Source organism: Cynoglossus semilaevis, chromosome 12 (assembly GCF_000523025.1).
Source record: "Cynoglossus semilaevis isolate Cse_v1.0 chromosome 12, Cse_v1.0, whole genome shotgun sequence".
NCBI lineage: Eukaryota > Metazoa > Chordata > Actinopteri > Pleuronectiformes > Cynoglossidae > Cynoglossus > Cynoglossus semilaevis.
In genome coordinates, this window is record NC_024318.1 from 13068911 (window position 1) to 13085852 (window position 16942).

Sequence of the window (16942 nt, forward strand, 5' to 3'; positions counted from 1 at the left end):
CCTATTTGAGGGTCCACAGTAGACACGAGGTTGGGTGTGGTGGTGACACATCCTTTCTCTCTGCCCTGGGGTGTTTGTGTAGCCTAAATAACGTGTGTTTTGTTTGGGACCTGTCCTACTTGATCGTTGATACGTTTATAGGTGTCATTACTAATCACATGTAGTGGAACCCTTCTTTGCAAATTAATTTCTTTTTGGAGAACTACAAAAAGCGAACGCATCTCTATATGACGTTTCAGGGCAGCTGTAGCTGCTGCTGGAAGTGGAAGCGCGGCGCAAAAAGCACAGGATGGCGTGCGCGTTCGCGCAGCTCCTGCGCTGCGGCAGTTGCCAGGGGAGATAGGAGGGGATCGGCCTCCGATTGGCTGAGAGAGACCTGTTGCCATGACGACGGCAGGGGGTTTGGTAGCGTTGCTGTGCCGTGTGTATGTGTGATCGTCGCGCCGCGTGTATTGAGGAAGAAGCAGAAGCAGCAGCTGCTGCTCTGATCTCTGACATTGTGTGAGAGCGACATCTGAATTAAGTGAGCACAGACGGACGGACGTGTCTGCTTTTTTAAAAAACACAGCACAACAGGAAGGCACGCCGTGCATGATTGTAAGTCTGAGCCTATTTCATTTAAATCCTTTAAAAAAATTCTTCTGTGTGTTAACTCTTGCGGTAGTCTTTCCTCTTCGGGAACAAGCTAAAAGTAAATGTGGCAAAGTGACTTACAACAGCAGCATGGCAGGACGAGGCGACAGCATGTGGTCAGCTAGTTTTTGTTAACCTTCTCTGTTTTTAACAAAAACTCATTAAGTGAGTGTGGATATTCACGGAATGTTGCTCGTGGTTTGTATTACGTAAAATGTAGAGCAGGTGTAACGTTGGGGATATTAAAAAAAACCGCTTTGCTAACAAACGCTAGCAGCGTCACATTCGCCTTCACTCACCCGTCAATGCTGGATTGTGCTGACGTCACACCTAAACTTAGTTTTAATAAACGCTTAAGATTGAATTTAAGCTCGATAAGCGGATATTTAAATATTCGCCACTGAGCTCCTCGTGTCAGGAAGTGTCGTTTACATTTTTCACTTTTGTTACGTGTAACTTGGTATTCCTCATTGTATCAGGCTGAACTCGTGCTTATGAGCGTAAAGTCCTTGGTCGTTAAACACCGCATATGCTACACAGGATATTTAGTATACTTTTTTTAAAACCGCACTTTCGCTTTGTGTCTTGTTACCATTTGACGTGGGGGTAAAACATGTTTTGTTTGGTGTTTAAAATGTTCCCGTCACTTTAAGAATCCTTTTTTCTGCTCTCTTTATTTATAAATACTTGCATTTTTTTACGGCTTATATATATTTGCGACGACAGAGATCTGAGGCCACACTGGCTGAGCACATGAGGTAATGGATTATCAAAAGATTGTCCCAGATACAGAGCTCCACCAATGGTTGTTAAAGAAATGAAATTGGGGAAAACATGAAAAATGACTTTAAGTATATATACCGTTACATAATATTCTAAGTCGTGAAGTCCTTATAAATACTGGCCCTTTTAGGGTTACAACTGTCTTAAACTGGTAACTGAACATCATACAACCATGAGGTCTAATAAAGTTTAATTGTAAACGTGCCAACATTTTGTAAACAAAAATTGTGTGTGATTTTTTTTTTTAAATATTGGCTTAAACATTTAAATCCCCTAATTACCTAATATTTGTGAAAGTTAAATATACTAGTTGTTTGAAAATTGGATCTATATGTTGTTTATTCAGTTGTTTTAGTTAGTTTCTTGTAGAATTTTGGTCGATAATTTACACACTATATGATATTTCTTATCTATTCTTGAATTAGATTGTGACATCTCAAAGCTTTAACCAGCAAATGCACTGAATGTTCTCACAGTTATTTTAACAAAAATGTTTTTCTTCATATAATGAACAATCTTGTGTTTTCAAAATGTTTCGTGTATTATTTTTCTCTTTCAGAGGTTTCTGTTTTCCATCTGTTGGATTTTTACATACTTTATTCTAACTTGTGTAAACTTTAAATGACTTGCTTATCTTCTAAATAAAATTAAGCCAATATTCTGCCTTAATATCTTAGTGCTGAACTAAAATATGAAAAATATATATATATTTTGTTGTTACTGTTAATCAATGTTTGTCCTTAACATTGAGTATGCCTACTCTCCAATATGAAGAAAGTTTGCAAATAATTGGCTACCTAAAAATATAGCAGCAAATAATAATAAAAAAAACATATTTCATCACAGCCAACTGTAGTATTTTCTTGGTCTGGACAGGCTTTCATTCTTTAGTCTTTTTTTTATGGTTAAAGTTATCTGAATGTTTGATTTCCTCCTCTAATGTTATGACTGCCCTTTCTTCTTAGTTTACAGCAGACTACTGGTAGTAAATTAAAGACAAAGGTGAAAGAGGCTCAAGAGACAAAAAGATAAAAAAAAGAAACAGATGTTGTTTTTAATTTGCCCTTATTTATTGCCAGAATCTCCATGATTGAATAATGTAACGTAGGCCCTACCATCTGTTGTTTGTAGCCTTAACATGTATCCACTCTTGCACATGCTGGTATGTACAGGAGCCTCAGAAGGGTAAGTAGTTTTTTTGCCTCCCAGAATAGATGAGTGTCTGCTACACTGACATTCATTTCTATAAATAAGACTTGTCTTACGACCAGTGATGTGGCAATGCTAATAAAGAAAGCATTTAATTACTAAGGATTCAGGATTAAAAATTTTAGCTGAAAACTTAAATATCAGTGAGGAGAACCACAGTTCACAGTGAGCTGAGAGTTGGTTTGGAATTCATTCATCATTCACTGAGATAAAGAATACCAGGTGTAGACCACTGAGTGATTTATATCATAAAAGGATGGTAATTTTACCTTTTTACCAGCTTGGAAAAGACACTTGTCACAGATTGTGACCAAAGTTTAACTGATAAAAATTTACAACTACAAAACAATTGCTTTTATGAGTCAAAGTATCGTTTAGTCACATTGTCATAAACTCCTGACAGTACACCCTGGCCTGTGTGTGGATGTAATCTGATTATAGGAGCAAAGTCTCCTTCTTTTTACTCTTGTTTAAATAATTTTTAGGCCACATTATTGCAATATTTTACACAAACCAGACACAGCAGTAGTTTCAGTAGCATGAAATAATTTGTTCAATTCTTCCAAACCCTTTGGTGCCACACACCAGTTTGACAGCTTGGTAAACAGTATTTTTTTGTTCCCGAGAAGTCACACCACTATCCTGAATTGTTTACAAAACAGGCGGTGGATGATGACAGTGGATCAACGTTACAAAAGAGACCACCACAGCACTGCATGATTAACAGTCAAGCTCCATTTTTATCTCTGCCTCTAAGCTTCAAACATTAAACTTGTGGAAATCACTTGTAACTTAGATGCAACTTGTCAGTTTTATCCTATTTCTAAGCAGCTCAAAATGGTGGTGTTGCCATGTCATCAGTCTTATCAACCCCCTGTATGCTCTGACCCAGTATGAGGATAAGCTCTGAAATCTAACGTTTGTTGTAGGTGTAGATGACTCGCTGTTATTACAAAAGCATGTGGCATTTAGCAGAAACATTTGAGGATTGCACAACGTAGTTTAAACATGGACTCTCATTGGATGAACTGCACAGAAAGGTTCTGTTAACCTTCTGTTCTAGGATTAAACCACAATTTCTAAGTTGATTTGGTGTTGATTAGATAAATGAAGTTGGAATTACAAGCTGTATGTTGTGAATTAAGTAGAAGTAAACAGTTTGGGAAAAAAAGTCTGTCATTCTACCAAAAAAATCCTTTTTATAATTTTATACTGACCTGAAACGAGAAACTGCTTACATTTGTCCAGTTGGGCTTTTGACAGGCTCCCCAAGGATTTTTGGTTGTTATTGTGAATAGAACCTACAGGTGTCTGATCACCTACTCACACTCCAGTGAGTGACATCTCTATGGTTATGTGGTCACCATGTGGTCTGTGACGTTAATCCAGTGGCATACAGGTGGATTCCAGAGTCTCCATTGCTCAAGTGATTTTTTGCTTCCCTTTTTTTTTTGGTTTTTCTGCTTTTGATTTTGATTTGATTTCCTGATCAATGAGTCTGTTTTTTGTGATGTTTTGTTTCACTTAATCTCACAAAAGATTCAAGCACAGCTGAGTCACATCTATTTTTATCTCAAATGATTATCAAGTAAAAACAATTTTACTACCACACATTTTTTGATATTGACAATTTCCATTATTGTCTGAAGCTTAAGAGAGACAATTTATGACAGAACTTTCTGTTTACATCAATAGTTTGTAAGCAAATACTGTAAACATCCTTAGCCCTCCTTCCGCAGGCCGTGTTATTGTTTCACATTTCTTAATGCACTGGCCCCTCCTCTTCCCTTCCACTCTCCGACCCCCTGACTCTTCTGCATTTGTCTCGTTTGACGTACACTGCATGGACTTGAGGCTCTACTCATTAGGACCCGCCTCAGTGAATGGACATTGATCATGTGAGCTTTTCCTTGATTGGGAGAGAGGAAGACGGAAACATGGCTGTGTCCTGTGTCACAATGGGCCTTTGTCTCCTCAGCCCCGTCTGAAGTAACCGGGTTTATTTTATGTGTGACATTATGACAGCAGTAATGCAGACTGACCAACTTGCATGCAAATATGTAATGGTCTTCTGAGGGTTTTCTTTCGATGGATTAATGGACCAACACTACACACTATATTATGGGGAACTCAGAAGTTTTAAAAACTGTTAAATGCATACAGCACCCTTTTCAGCAATTGAGAAAACTACTTTAAACATCAGGCAGAATTCAAAATATGAATAATATAACAATATTCTGGAGCATCTGTTTCTGAAATAATTGTTTGTGAAGAAATATAGTTATGTGAGATGTCAAGTGCGTTATCAGAAAATAGTTAAATTAAATAGACAACTAAAACACAAATAAAAGTTTGCTTTGAAAAAGCAAACCACACATCGTTTTTTTAATTAAGACCAAAGATAGCCTCAAATATTGAAGTTCATCTAGAAACACAAAGATGCACCAATAATAAATAACATAAAATAAGACTTCGATAGTGAGCCATGTGTGTTTGCCTAAAATTTGGTTACATTTAAATTTTAAATTAAAACAGTAACTATTAGAATAAGTGATTGGTTTTACTTTTTATGTAAGGTATTAAAAGTCTATTATTCTTATTACGTTATATGTTAGGCTCGGCTCAGTAGTAGTTAATGAAAATGTTTTAATAGATTTAATATACTTTTGAAACAGCAAAAATAATACTGATAAAACTTGTTATTGTCACTCTTCTCCAGCAGCAAACCAAACTTTTTAATAAAAAACAAATCTTAAAATCTTTCCATTTATGTTAGTGCTACTTATTGTATGCATGATTAATGAACTCTAGATGCTACAGTAAATTTCCGCACTCTTTAAAAGCTAAGTACTTTCACCTGTCTATTGCAGTTCTGTCCCCCCTCGCCCCCGCCCCCCACACAGTGTTTGAGGTGGATGTTGATGTAGTTTGGTAACATTCTTGTTGAAGGGGTTTTCTCTATCTGTTTTACTGTAAATCCAGATCTTCCTGAATGCTGGCTTCTGTTCTTAAACTTTATATGCATGACTTTGCAAATACTTGTTTGATAACTGTTGATTGCCAAGCAAATTCCTTGAGATCTTGAACTGAACTTTAGTAGTAGAACCTACTTACCAGTAGTAAGTAGAACTTTCTTTCATTTTTGTATAACAAAGAGTTCAACTGTAATGTTAAAGCTTAACACACATGGTCTTAGCATTTGTGCTGCTTTTGGTATTTGAAAGTATAGAAGCCTGTTGTTTACGGTGATTGGTGCTAAGTGTTTGCACACTGAACACAGAGGCCACATGACCCAAAGAGATAAGGTTGCAGTGTTGGCTTGGTGCAGGCATGTACTTTGGAAGGCCCTCATGTCTGTTGACAGTCAAAGTGCAGCACAGTGTATTTTAGCTTAAAAACTCAAGTGAAATCATCTGCTCTGGAGTTCATACACTACTAAAACAAATGCTACCGCTTTGCGCCGAACCTTGTTGCTCAACTCTGCTGTTTTGAGGCAGAACAAGCCAAAGTGTCCCTGTGTGAAGTCTGAATTTGTTTTCTGAAAATGAACTTCCTCAACGAGCAGGAGGTGTTTCCTTCCCTCCCGCTCCCCTGTTTGAAGCTGTGAGGTGAATACTGAGCGCTTCTGAAACATGACTGGAGCAAAAACAACCAGGCCTTTGTACTGGCTGAGTGTGGGGCCAATTGTGTTTCTTTGTGCACGCTTTTTGTGTCTATTTTCTTCACCTTCCCCTCTAAACGAAGACTATTATAAGTCAAATCCATTAAGCTGTTTTAGAAAAAATGAATCGTTTAGGTTTGCTTGTAGATTTCCTGATTAGCATTGATGGTAATTGATGTTATATTTGTTATGACACAGTTTGACCTGCCCAGAAATAAAAGCCTACGTAGGCTACCTTGTGGAACAGCCTCTTTCTCTTTTTCTCACACTGCCTCTCCCACTTTAAATCAGCTCTCCTTTGTGTCATTCACAGTTGTAGCGCTCCAACCAGACTCAGTACTAAATATCAGTTAGGGTTTCAAATAACAGCCTGTGCCATGGGGCTGTGTGACACACCTTTGTGTATCTATTACAGAGGTGTAACTGATTTGTGTCAACTGGTTTTATTTCCTGCGTAATGGGTGTGGTTTCACTACAAACAGGTATTTAAGGTACAGCATTTTCAGTTTTTATTTTTGGAAACATGTTGGGTCATTTACAAGAAACTCACATGTATACTAATTTGTTTGAATCATTTTACAAAATTGAGTATTTCTGAAGTTACTTTGCCGTCATTCAGCCCCGCTGTGATGTCCAGTCTGGCGTTGCTGTTGTCTTTCCCACTGTTCTTTGTCAGACAGGTTTGTGGAGAACAGCAGCAAACTGCTGGCCTCAGCAGTTTCTGCCTGTATTGATCTCCTCACATTAGCTCTCTCTTCATGCACAGACATGAGCACAATTGCTTCCCTTACAACACCGGCTGCCGTGGCAACTGAGTCCCGATTGGAAGATTTTCTCCCAGAAAACATCTCCATCCCTAACCTCTTCTTTTTGATGCAGCTATCCTCTCTCAACACATCCACACCATACACATTTGACACATAAACGGCTTGATTTGCCACTTAAGGCTATCTCCATATGTCTTTGTGTATTTTTGAATAGGCTAAGTGCTTAATAGGATAAAAGAGCAGTTTGAAAAGGGGGGGAAATGTGCCTTGGCACCTGCTGTTAGTGGCTGCCTGTTTGCACATGAATATGATGAGGCTGGCGGTGCGCTGGAGCTATTTTAACTTGCAGATGAGCCATCGGGTCAGCTTCAATGCTGCTTTGGTGTATTTTCAAGGATGAGCTACAGTCAACAGGCCAGTTTGGTTTATTAGCTCCCTCTCCCCTCTTTACTTTTTGCTCTGCAGCAGCCCATCATTCACAGCTTTCCCAGCCGCCTCTCTTTGATGCCTGTTCACAAAAGCAATGATAACTGCGATCATTGCTGCAGCAGTGGTAATTGACCAGCTGCAATCATGTTGAATGAGTTTCTGTGTTTGTTTCTAGATGTGAAGAATGTTTGTCGTCGGTCCAGCCTGCCCGTGCTGATATTTAAATGATGTCTTCTGGAGCAAATACTTAAAAGAGGATGAGCACTCTCTGCTGCCCAAGGGTGAGGCTGAGAGGTCAGGTGCTTTATGGATGAGCTGTGGTGGAGCTCTCTTGTGCTTTTAAGGTTAATCAGCAGTCTGACACTTTACCCAGGGCACTTATTTCCATTTCCAAGCCACAAAAGAGAACCAGTAGACAGAAGAAGAGGAAGAAAGGAGTGTTTACTATCTGCCAATGTCTGACTATAGAAAACACTTGAACCACAATTCTTAATAAGCAGACAACTGAATTGATGTCTTATTGTACTCTTCTCACCTGGTTTACATAATAAATAAACAATCTGCTAAAGTCAAATAATTCCACCTGTAATTTCCAATTGTTTTCTTTATTTTTTTATTATTATTTTGTGATTAGAACATGTATAGTAGCAAAGTAAAACAAACACTAGCTACAGACACAGAGCCGCTGTTAAAACTTATCAATGGAAGGTGTAATTTAGCAGTCCTAGCTTAGTTTAGCCACAACCTTAGAGGAGACAGATGGTTTCAACTAAAAAGAAACTAAAAAGTATGAAGACAATAACTTGTGAGGTAAATAATGTTCAAGGTGAAAATATAGGTGTAAATTGTGGTAATGGCTTGTTTATGTTGTACTGCAGTTTTAGCATTTGTACTACTGGTCTTCGGGCTGAACATTGTCTAATCTGGTCCACTTCCTTTGTACAGGGGCCGTCCCCAGCCCCTAAAAACAAATGCGTTACAGTAAGAAGGTTTTTTTTTTCAGGTAGCAGGATTTATGTTATAAAAACAAAAATGTTTTTTGTAATAACTCGTCTTGAAAGACAAGAACAGTAACATTGCTCTTGAACATTCCATACTCTTATTCTCTTCCTCTACAACAAAGTCACAAAAAAAGCTAATTTACTGTTGGGTGAGTTTTAAATGAAATTGAATTTGGACAATGTGTCGAAGCCAAGGTACCCCCTTAACTTACCAAGACCATGCAAAAATATTTTACATCACACTAAGGTCACCCATCACCCAGCTAAGGTCATGGAGCTAATGCACGATAAAATAACCTCTACTCTCTTTCATTCTTTAGTCGGATGTTTGCTGTGGTTTTCTAAAAGTTTTGTTTGGTACGCAGGTGTTGACTGTGCCTGCTTTCATTTACAGGCCAATGGGAAAGGTTCTCTTTGGTGTGTCGACCCTGAGTACCGCCCCAACCTGATCCAAGCCAAAAATTGGATGTTTGCTGTGGTTTTCTAAAAGTTTCCTTTTTTTTCCTTTTTTTATCGTGATTAAATAATCTGAGCAAATTACATTTAACACAGCTCAACCATTGACAGAGAAATTATAATAGAACATACAACACATCTACTTAACACTTGTATGTAAAATGTCATTAATAAGATTACTTGAGGAGAGTTTGTTAATGACTTGGAGCTTGACAATACTATAGTAGTATAGTACTCCGGCCATTATGACTGACTGTGGTTGTAGCCTCTTCACACCACTTAATCTGGCTTGGGAGAAATCGAGTCTTCAATCTGCATGATTGCAGAAGATCAGCCTGTAATAGCCGACCCGCACTCTTAGATCAAGGCCTTCTAATGGTTCCTTCAGTTGTTGGGTGGTTTAATGCTCATTTATACATAACAAGTGGCTAAATCCTGTCAGGAAGTGAGGCGGGTGTAAGAGTGGAGACTCAAGTCGGTTCAGTTGCTCGAGTACCTTAGCTCCTTGTCTTGAGTGAAGAGGGGTGGGGTAGCTGAGAGTCTCTCTGCCCCCATCAGGAGTGGAGGAGAAGGACAGTGAGGGGGTGAGGAAGTGGAATAGAGGCATACAGGCACAACCATGGGGATGTGCCTAAAGGAAAATATGAACAAGCAAGGTCAATAATAGAAAAAGCATGATGGTCAAATGTTATAACACCGCTGTGAAATAAACATGTTTTCTGTTTGCCTCTCTTCTCCCCCAGACCTCTTTGATTTAATGGGTCCAATCATTGGCATGTCACCAGATAAGAAAACGGAAATCCCGGGTATGCAAGAGGAGCGGACAGGGCTGAGAGGTGTCTGTGGTGTGGGAACACTGCCCGAGGCGGAGTGTGCATCCAGCCCTCTGGCCACTAGCGTGGATCGCACCGGAGGTACAGAGGATGAGGAGCTCACCAACCTCAACTGGCTCCACGAAAACCTGCTACAGAACTTCACCCTGGGGGGACCCGAAGCTCAACCCAGTGGCAGCCCGCTCTTCGACATAGAAGGGGACTACGGTCCCAACCAGGGCCCATCATCCTCTTCACCATTAACACACAGCAGAGGCAGAGAACGGGACTCATTGAAGTCTAAGCCCCCTTTTTCCTTTTCCCTGCTTATATACATGGCCATTGAGCAGTCTCCCAGCAAGTCTCTGCCTGTTAAAGAAATCTATGGTTGGATCCTTGAGCACTTCCCTTATTTTTCCAACGCTCCCACTGGCTGGAAGAACTCTGTTCGACACAACCTGTCTCTGAATAAATGCTTCCGGAAAGTTGAGAGAAGTTTAGGAAAGGTAGGTCTGCACTTAACACTAACAAATGGTTATTTTTCATGCTTGCAATTTCTTTATTTGTTGGCTATAAAACTTTTGATTCACTTATTAATAAAGAAAAGAAACACATTCTCATTTAAAAATCAAAAATCTAAAATTTTAGATTTTTGTAGTATAAGTATGAAAAAATTGCAGTGCATATGTAAACAGAACCTCTGCAGTTGGTTAAACGCTTGGGTTTATTAATTGAATGCAATTTTGCAACTTTTATTTTAATATTAAATAGACAAATCTTCAAAGATCTTCAGCCTAAAAAAATGTGACCCCTTGGAATGTTAGGGTGAATAGAGAACTACAAAGCAACTAGGTAACCAATGAGATTTGTGCACTTCTATGGTATACTTCTTGAAGAAAATCACTGCATTATATTCTTCAAACACATCAATAATACATAGATGTTTAACAATGAAAATGGCTGCAGTTAAAAGTGTATTGTTGGAAGTTGCTGTCATCAATATACCATGAAGATGTTGTTAGTTGAAACTTCTACAGCTACGGTTCATGGATATCTATGCATTGCTTCACAAAGCAACGCACTGTTTTCAAACAGTGTGTCGCTGTTTAGAGCTGCAATGTGGCTCATGTGACAGTGTGTAACCGGCATCTGCAGGACCTACAGTCCCTGCTGCAATGAGGGTGGAATACAGTCAAGGTCATGGATCCTCCTTCAAAGAAATTGCAAACGCAGCACACTCAGATAGGACTTTATCTACTGAAGCCCTGCAATGTGGTGCAACTGTTTTCACCAAAGATGGAAGGATTACATTGTCTGAAACATGATCTAAGTCAACCTCAGTCACAGTGAACATTTGTTGCAAATGACTTAACACTCATTGTGAAATGAACGTTGTGTCAGTGTTGGTGTGAATTGTTAATTGACTTCCTAAGCATTGTGTTTTTTATTGAGCTTGAGTCTGGTCTGTGCTGATCTTGTTTGTCAGTATATCTAAATATTTGATATGGTTATTTTGGTTTAAATAGTCATGCAATTGCAACTTTGATCGGTCCTGGCTCGACAGTGTCAACACTTTTGCCCGCACAGCCTCCAGTCACAATTGTATGTGTAGCCTTATTTGCATGTTACTGTAATCTAGGGAGTGACACGACAATAGCCATATTGAGGCTTCAGTATGAGTTCAGACGTGTGACCGGTACAGTATCTGGTGCCAAGACGTTGCCTGGCTCGGGACTGATATTTTCTCAATGTGGGAGGGGGTGGAGGTTAGCACTCAGTGAGCGGCAACATGGTGCAGGGTAGGACGCTCAGCGTGCCCATGCACAGTGTGGGCCTTTCGTCTGCTGAGAGACCAGCACTAGTTTCACATGACACACAGAGTGGTGGTTTCCGTTGTCATGGAGACATTTCCTTCTTCCTGATTCGGCGCTGGTTGGTAATCTGAGTCAAGGTTATTCCCCTCCCTCCTTTCTCCATTCTCCTCCCAGGCTGGGCAAGAGTACACCGCCATCAGATAAAGTGACAGTTAAAACACTCCTTTAACACAACCACCAACAGACACGTTCATTTCTCACACAGATTTGTGATCATTTCCACCTTGCCTTGAAGCTGTGAAGGTATTTTCTTTTTCTTCAGTGTGTGCCATAATGTGTTTTTTACCCCCAACAACTTTTGTGTTATCAGTTCTGAACAAAATGGCATGGACAAATGTATTGTTTTTAATAATCCACTATCATCTGCCAACATTTAAATAATAATCTTTTCTCACACTTTTGTTCCAGCAATTTTCCTTAATGTGGTACGCAGGTGTTGACTGTGCTTGCTTTTATTTACAGGCCAATGGGAAAGGTTCTCTTTGGTGTGTCGACCCTGAGTACCGCCCCAACCTGATCCAAGCCCTTAAGAAGCAGCACTTCCCCGCCGCACATGCCTTCTGCACACCACCCGCTTCTCCACCTCGGTAAGTCAAAGTCTGACACCCGGAAAATCGAGTGGGCTGTAACTGTCAAGTTCAAACAAATCTTAATTGACACATTAGACATAGATTAAAAGATTGTCCCATTTTCCTACCAGCCCAACTGAGCAAGCGGCACAAAAGTACAAAAATGCTTGTTGTTCTGTTTGTTCATCCCGGAAGCTTTCTTACTGGAAGCTCTCTTGCTGCATAACATTATGCAATTTCTGATCAGGTTTAAGAAAAAACAATCTGCCCGTGTATTTAACCTTCATGCTGAACAGGACAGGAACAAATACAGGAATTAACACAAGCATCTGACCATTGTTTCATTTGGGAAGAACATATCTAATTTATTTCTACATCAGACACATTGCCATAAACTTTGAATATATGTTGTATTGCTGACAGGGGGATAATATGACAAGAGTGGGGTACAATTTTAAAGAAGCGCTGAGTAAAGCAGGCTGACAGAACTTCAAGAACAAATAATTGTAATTTTTACAGCTGCACTGCTCTTATATGTTTTGTCACAGAAATACCAGTAAAATAAAAAAAAAATAAAAAAATTTAACATGCTAACATCAATGTCAGTTTCTTCTTTTACTGACAGAATCTATGGTCAAACTGTGCATAGAGCCCCCTCTGCTGGAACACATTTCAACTGTTTCAGACAGTTTGATGGGTATTCAAATTAGGTGTTAACCCAGAAATATGACATTTGACCTCTGTCTTAGAATTTTAAAAGAATCGTCTCAATTGACCTTTCAGAAGTCTTTCTCCACGTGTTTTATTCTTCATTCAAAACAGTCTTAAGATTTTTGATGAAACGCTGAAGTTTCCCTAACATTCAACATTCTTTGTTTGCCTCCCCTGCCCACAGAGCCTCCTCTCCTCCCAGCCATCTCTTCCTACAAGGCTGCTCCTTCAAAGGTGAGTGCAAGTCAAACTGACGTAATATGTAAAATGAAAGTAAGCAGGTATCTACAAATTTCAATCGTTGTTGATTCTGAGCTTGTCATTTTTGAACTATTTTGTCTGTGTTGTTGATTTTTTTTTTTTTTTAACATTTCAATCCCAGAACATTCAGCATCGCTGTGCTTTTACACTCAACCCTTTTTTTTATTTGTTGCCTTCCAGTCATTGATGCCTCATGTTGCCAGTATTGTTGAGACTCTCTGTCACTGTCTCTGCCCCCTCAGCCCTCCCTCTCCTCGCCTTTTGGATTTGTATCCTTGACGACAGGCAGAGGTTCTGCTGATGCTGAGTGTTGAGCACTCACAGTCTCACCGTAATCATTAATAATTTAGAGCCCCAGAAGCAAGCTATGAGGCTTTTAGACACTTTGTGGAGTCTAAGGAGATCGTATGACTCTCCATATCAGCGCATAGACATTAGTCTATGCTTTATTTTCATCAATCTCCTGTATGTCCAATCAATGCAGTAAGTGGTGATTGGATCACTGCGTCTCTGCTCTAAAAGGATTACAGGAGTCCAGACCTGAGTCCTACCAAAACAAACAACCCTGCTGCCATGCTTTCTCTCATCATAGGACTGACCATCATGCATGTTCTCTCCTCTTTCCAGAGTCTGACATTGACGCTGCCACTGCCATGATGCTCTTAAACTCTGCCCCAGGGCACCACGTTGACCCATGTGAGAAAAATACACAAGCAGCCACATTTTCATCATCTCCTTCAACTGTGTGTTTCCACACAAGAACATAGCACGCTGCCACATTGCATAAATGTTTGTTTTATTTTGTCAGCTTTAATCAGTTTTGTGCATTTCATCATATTTTTTTTTATCAAAGGTTTCTTCTTGCAAGAAAAGTTTAATGCTTGTTTATTGACTGCTTTTTGTTGACGTTCTAAAATGTGGAACTGTCTGTAGAGCAGGCAGAGCTTTCCTGGCTCTGGTACAGGTTCATTGTTCTGTCAAGTAACAAAACAGCATGACATTAAATATGTTAAACAGTTACAATTGTTTTTGATATATGAAAGAAAGGTGAAGCAGTTAAGATCTGTCTTTTTTTGCCAGTTGAATTTTTGGTGTTACTCCTGTACAAACTATGATGTAAACTAACTTACTTAATTCTTGAAATTAAAAATCAGTGCAGTTTTCTCACTGTAGAAACATTTGTGCAATGGCAGGTGGGAGGACTCCTGCAACATAAATACAGAAGATATTTTAAATCTCACTGTTCTTTTTAGGCGGAAACTGTTTTCACTTCTGCTTTATATTTGTTAACTGAAGCCGTTAAAGTCAGTGTGTCATGTTGTGTTTGATTTCCACTTGTTTACTGCAACGCTACTGTAAAGTTAGATTAATATGAACTTACACCAGCTTTACGCCAAAGCAAAAACACATTTACTAACATTCACATAAAAATGTTGACTCAAGTCTTTCTCCGTTGTAAGGTAACTCGGACAGTCCACTGGACCTCTCGAGGCCCGACTCCTTCCTGGTGAGTAGTGATCCAAAGCAGGATCACAACTACAGCAGTGTGGCCCTGCAGCGCTGCTCTTCCCGGTCCTCCTCCTCGTCTCTGTCCTCCCTAGATGAAGGAGGCGATGACCGCAGACAGTCCCGCCGTGCCGGTAGTGAGGGCTTCCACAGCGACGAGGACTCTGACCTTTGGGACGAGCGGGGTGTCCACCAGACATCACGGCGTCCACCTGCCATAAAGTGGCCTGTTCGCAAAAGGGCACGGCGCGAGGTCAAGCCAGAGCTAGATGATGAGCTAAAAGAAGCTGCGGGTTCCTTGCTCCACCTGGCTGGTATACGCAGCTGAATTGGACGACTTCACATTGACTGTCACAAGAGCACGGGTGCTGCGCGGTGTGCCGCGCGGTCCGCCCCCCCCACCCCCCCCCCCCCCCCCTGCCATAAAGTGGCCTGTTCGCAAAAGGGCACGGCGCGAGGTCAAGCCAGAGCTAGATGATGAGCTAAAAGAAGCTGCGGGTTCCTTGCTCCACCTGGCTGGTATACGCAGCTGAATTGGACGACTTCACATTGACTGTCACAAGAGCACAAAACCTAACAGGAAATAAATATTTTTAGGCCCCTATCAAACTCCAGACCCTGTGAACCCCTCACCTCTGACTCCTGACTCTGTGTCCCAGTGTGCCTCCTTCTCCTCACCTGATCGTTCACTGGCCATTTTGAGCCTTTTTGTTTGGAAAAACCTGGTCCAACAAAACAAATGGCAATAGTATCGTTCACGGGAGAACAAAGCCATATAGAGACTTTTGTAACTCTACTGGGGAGATGTGTTTGGGCTACGGAGAACTATCGAGATACCTATCAACAAAGACCTGCCTGCATCTGTTGGATTGGGAGATAATAATTTTTTTTTCCTCTGATGAACAGTGGGACAAGCTGAAGATTTTATAACTCAAAGTGTTGCATGCTTCCTCCTTAAACCTGTATCCTCTTCCAAGTGAATCTATTTATGAAGAGAATGAGTGCATGTTTGTAACAGACAAGACCGAACCTCCTGTTGTTATCAATATCTCATTTTTTGTGCTAAACAGAAAAAAATGCCAACATTTTAAAATATTTTTTTCTTTTCATTTTATGATTCCTCTCGTAAAAGAGAGATGCAATAATTAAGTCACAACCTTTATGGGAATAGTATTATTCTGCCACTGCCAAATTCTGTTGCAAAGTTAGCTCTACTACTTTGCCCCATTTTGTGCGGCCAATACAGTGCTAAACAAATTGAAGCTGTTGGCTTTTGTTTTTTTGTATGCTAACGAAGATTTATTTTCGCCAAAGATATGCAATTGCATTATATATGGTATTAAAAATATTAATAAAACAGTTCTTGTTATGATTGTGAGAATCGTGATGCAATGTTTGGAGCTGTAGCCCAGCTGAGGTCAAGAAAACTGGACATTATTTTACCCCCACTGCAGTCACATCAACTACAGTCGTAGACCAAATGATATCATATCATATCAAAGAAAAAGATTTTAAGAGAAACACAATCCTATCAGTATTTTATGAAGTTTAAACTTAATTTAGTTAGCTAAGGATATTTTACTTTCTATAAAGAAATGTAATTTCTTGCATCTGAATTCAGAGGAAACAATGTCATCTTGTACACACACAACAAAACTTGGTTCAGTACTTGCTCAGCACTCCAGAGTTTTGCCCAGGTCAGGATTTCGTACTAGCAATTCTATGACTTTCTTGATCCTTAAACATTTAGGCCAGCCCCCTCATTTGATTCTGCTAAAACCTCACAACAGGTGTAAAATGTCTGTCATACTGTATCTTTCAAGCTACTAAGGAGATGATGGTCTTCTGGCTAAAGTCTTGGTCCTCAGGTCACGCCATGGATTTTCTTTCAGATCCAGATCAATTTGTGAAGGTATGCAAAGGAAAACCAATTACAATTCCTTGAATTAAGCTATTTCTAACAAATGCTGTTTTAATTTACTATGTAAAGAAGTACAGAGAAATACTTTATTTAATAACATACAATAATATTTTGCTGAGGAAGTAAATATTTTGTAAACCGTTATTTGAAGGTCACTCTCTACAAAATATCTCTAACGTCTGCTTCTCTCTGTGGCTGCTTCCTCAAAAAGGTTTCACTTAACCATGGTGGTGCAAATATTTCCCACCAAGTTCAGCAGTTCACTACCATTTTGACTAAACAAGCTGTGGTTGGCTCCATTGCACCCTTTCCTCTTTTTTCCTCTTCACGTCTTTGAATGCACCAGTGT

At 39.8% G+C, this 16942-nt stretch overlaps 1 protein-coding gene across 3 annotated transcripts; it reads left to right on the top strand.

The window, feature by feature from the left end:
* Positions 1-409: 409 nt before the first annotated feature.
* On the top strand, positions 410-16041 carry foxn2a (forkhead box N2a). 3 transcript variants are annotated; one of them, XM_008322254.3, is made up of 7 exons: positions 410-597; positions 9683-10257; positions 12088-12212; positions 13090-13139; positions 13794-13862; positions 14627-15015; positions 15221-16041. In XM_008322254.3, exons 2-6 carry the CDS (start codon positions 9697-9699, stop codon positions 14998-15000), a joined length of 1179 nt encoding a protein of 392 aa, XP_008320476.1. In that variant the 5' UTR covers positions 410-597; positions 9683-9696; the 3' UTR covers positions 15001-15015; positions 15221-16041. The 3 variants fall into 3 exon arrangements, with proteins under 3 accessions (XP_008320476.1, XP_024916290.1, XP_024916291.1); XM_025060522.1 differs by lacking the exon at positions 410-597 and adding an exon at positions 7746-7763; XM_025060523.1 differs by lacking the exons at positions 410-597; positions 15221-16041 and having other exon boundaries at positions 14627-14673; positions 14768-14955.
* The last annotated feature ends 901 nt before the right edge of the window (positions 16042-16942 follow it).

Bases quoted from the DNA above. Each gene is read 5' to 3' on its own strand.
- foxn2a (XM_008322254.3), top strand. From the start codon at position 9,697: ATGGGTCCAATCATTGGCATGTCACCAGATAAGAAAACGGAAATCCCG. The intron at 13,140-13,793 runs GTGAGTGCAAGT...TCCTCTTTCCAG, and splicing joins ACAAGGCTGCTCCTTCAAAG to AGTCTGACATTGACGCTGCC. The intron at 13,863-14,626 runs GTGAGAAAAATA...CTCCGTTGTAAG, and splicing joins AGGGCACCACGTTGACCCAT to GTAACTCGGACAGTCCACTG.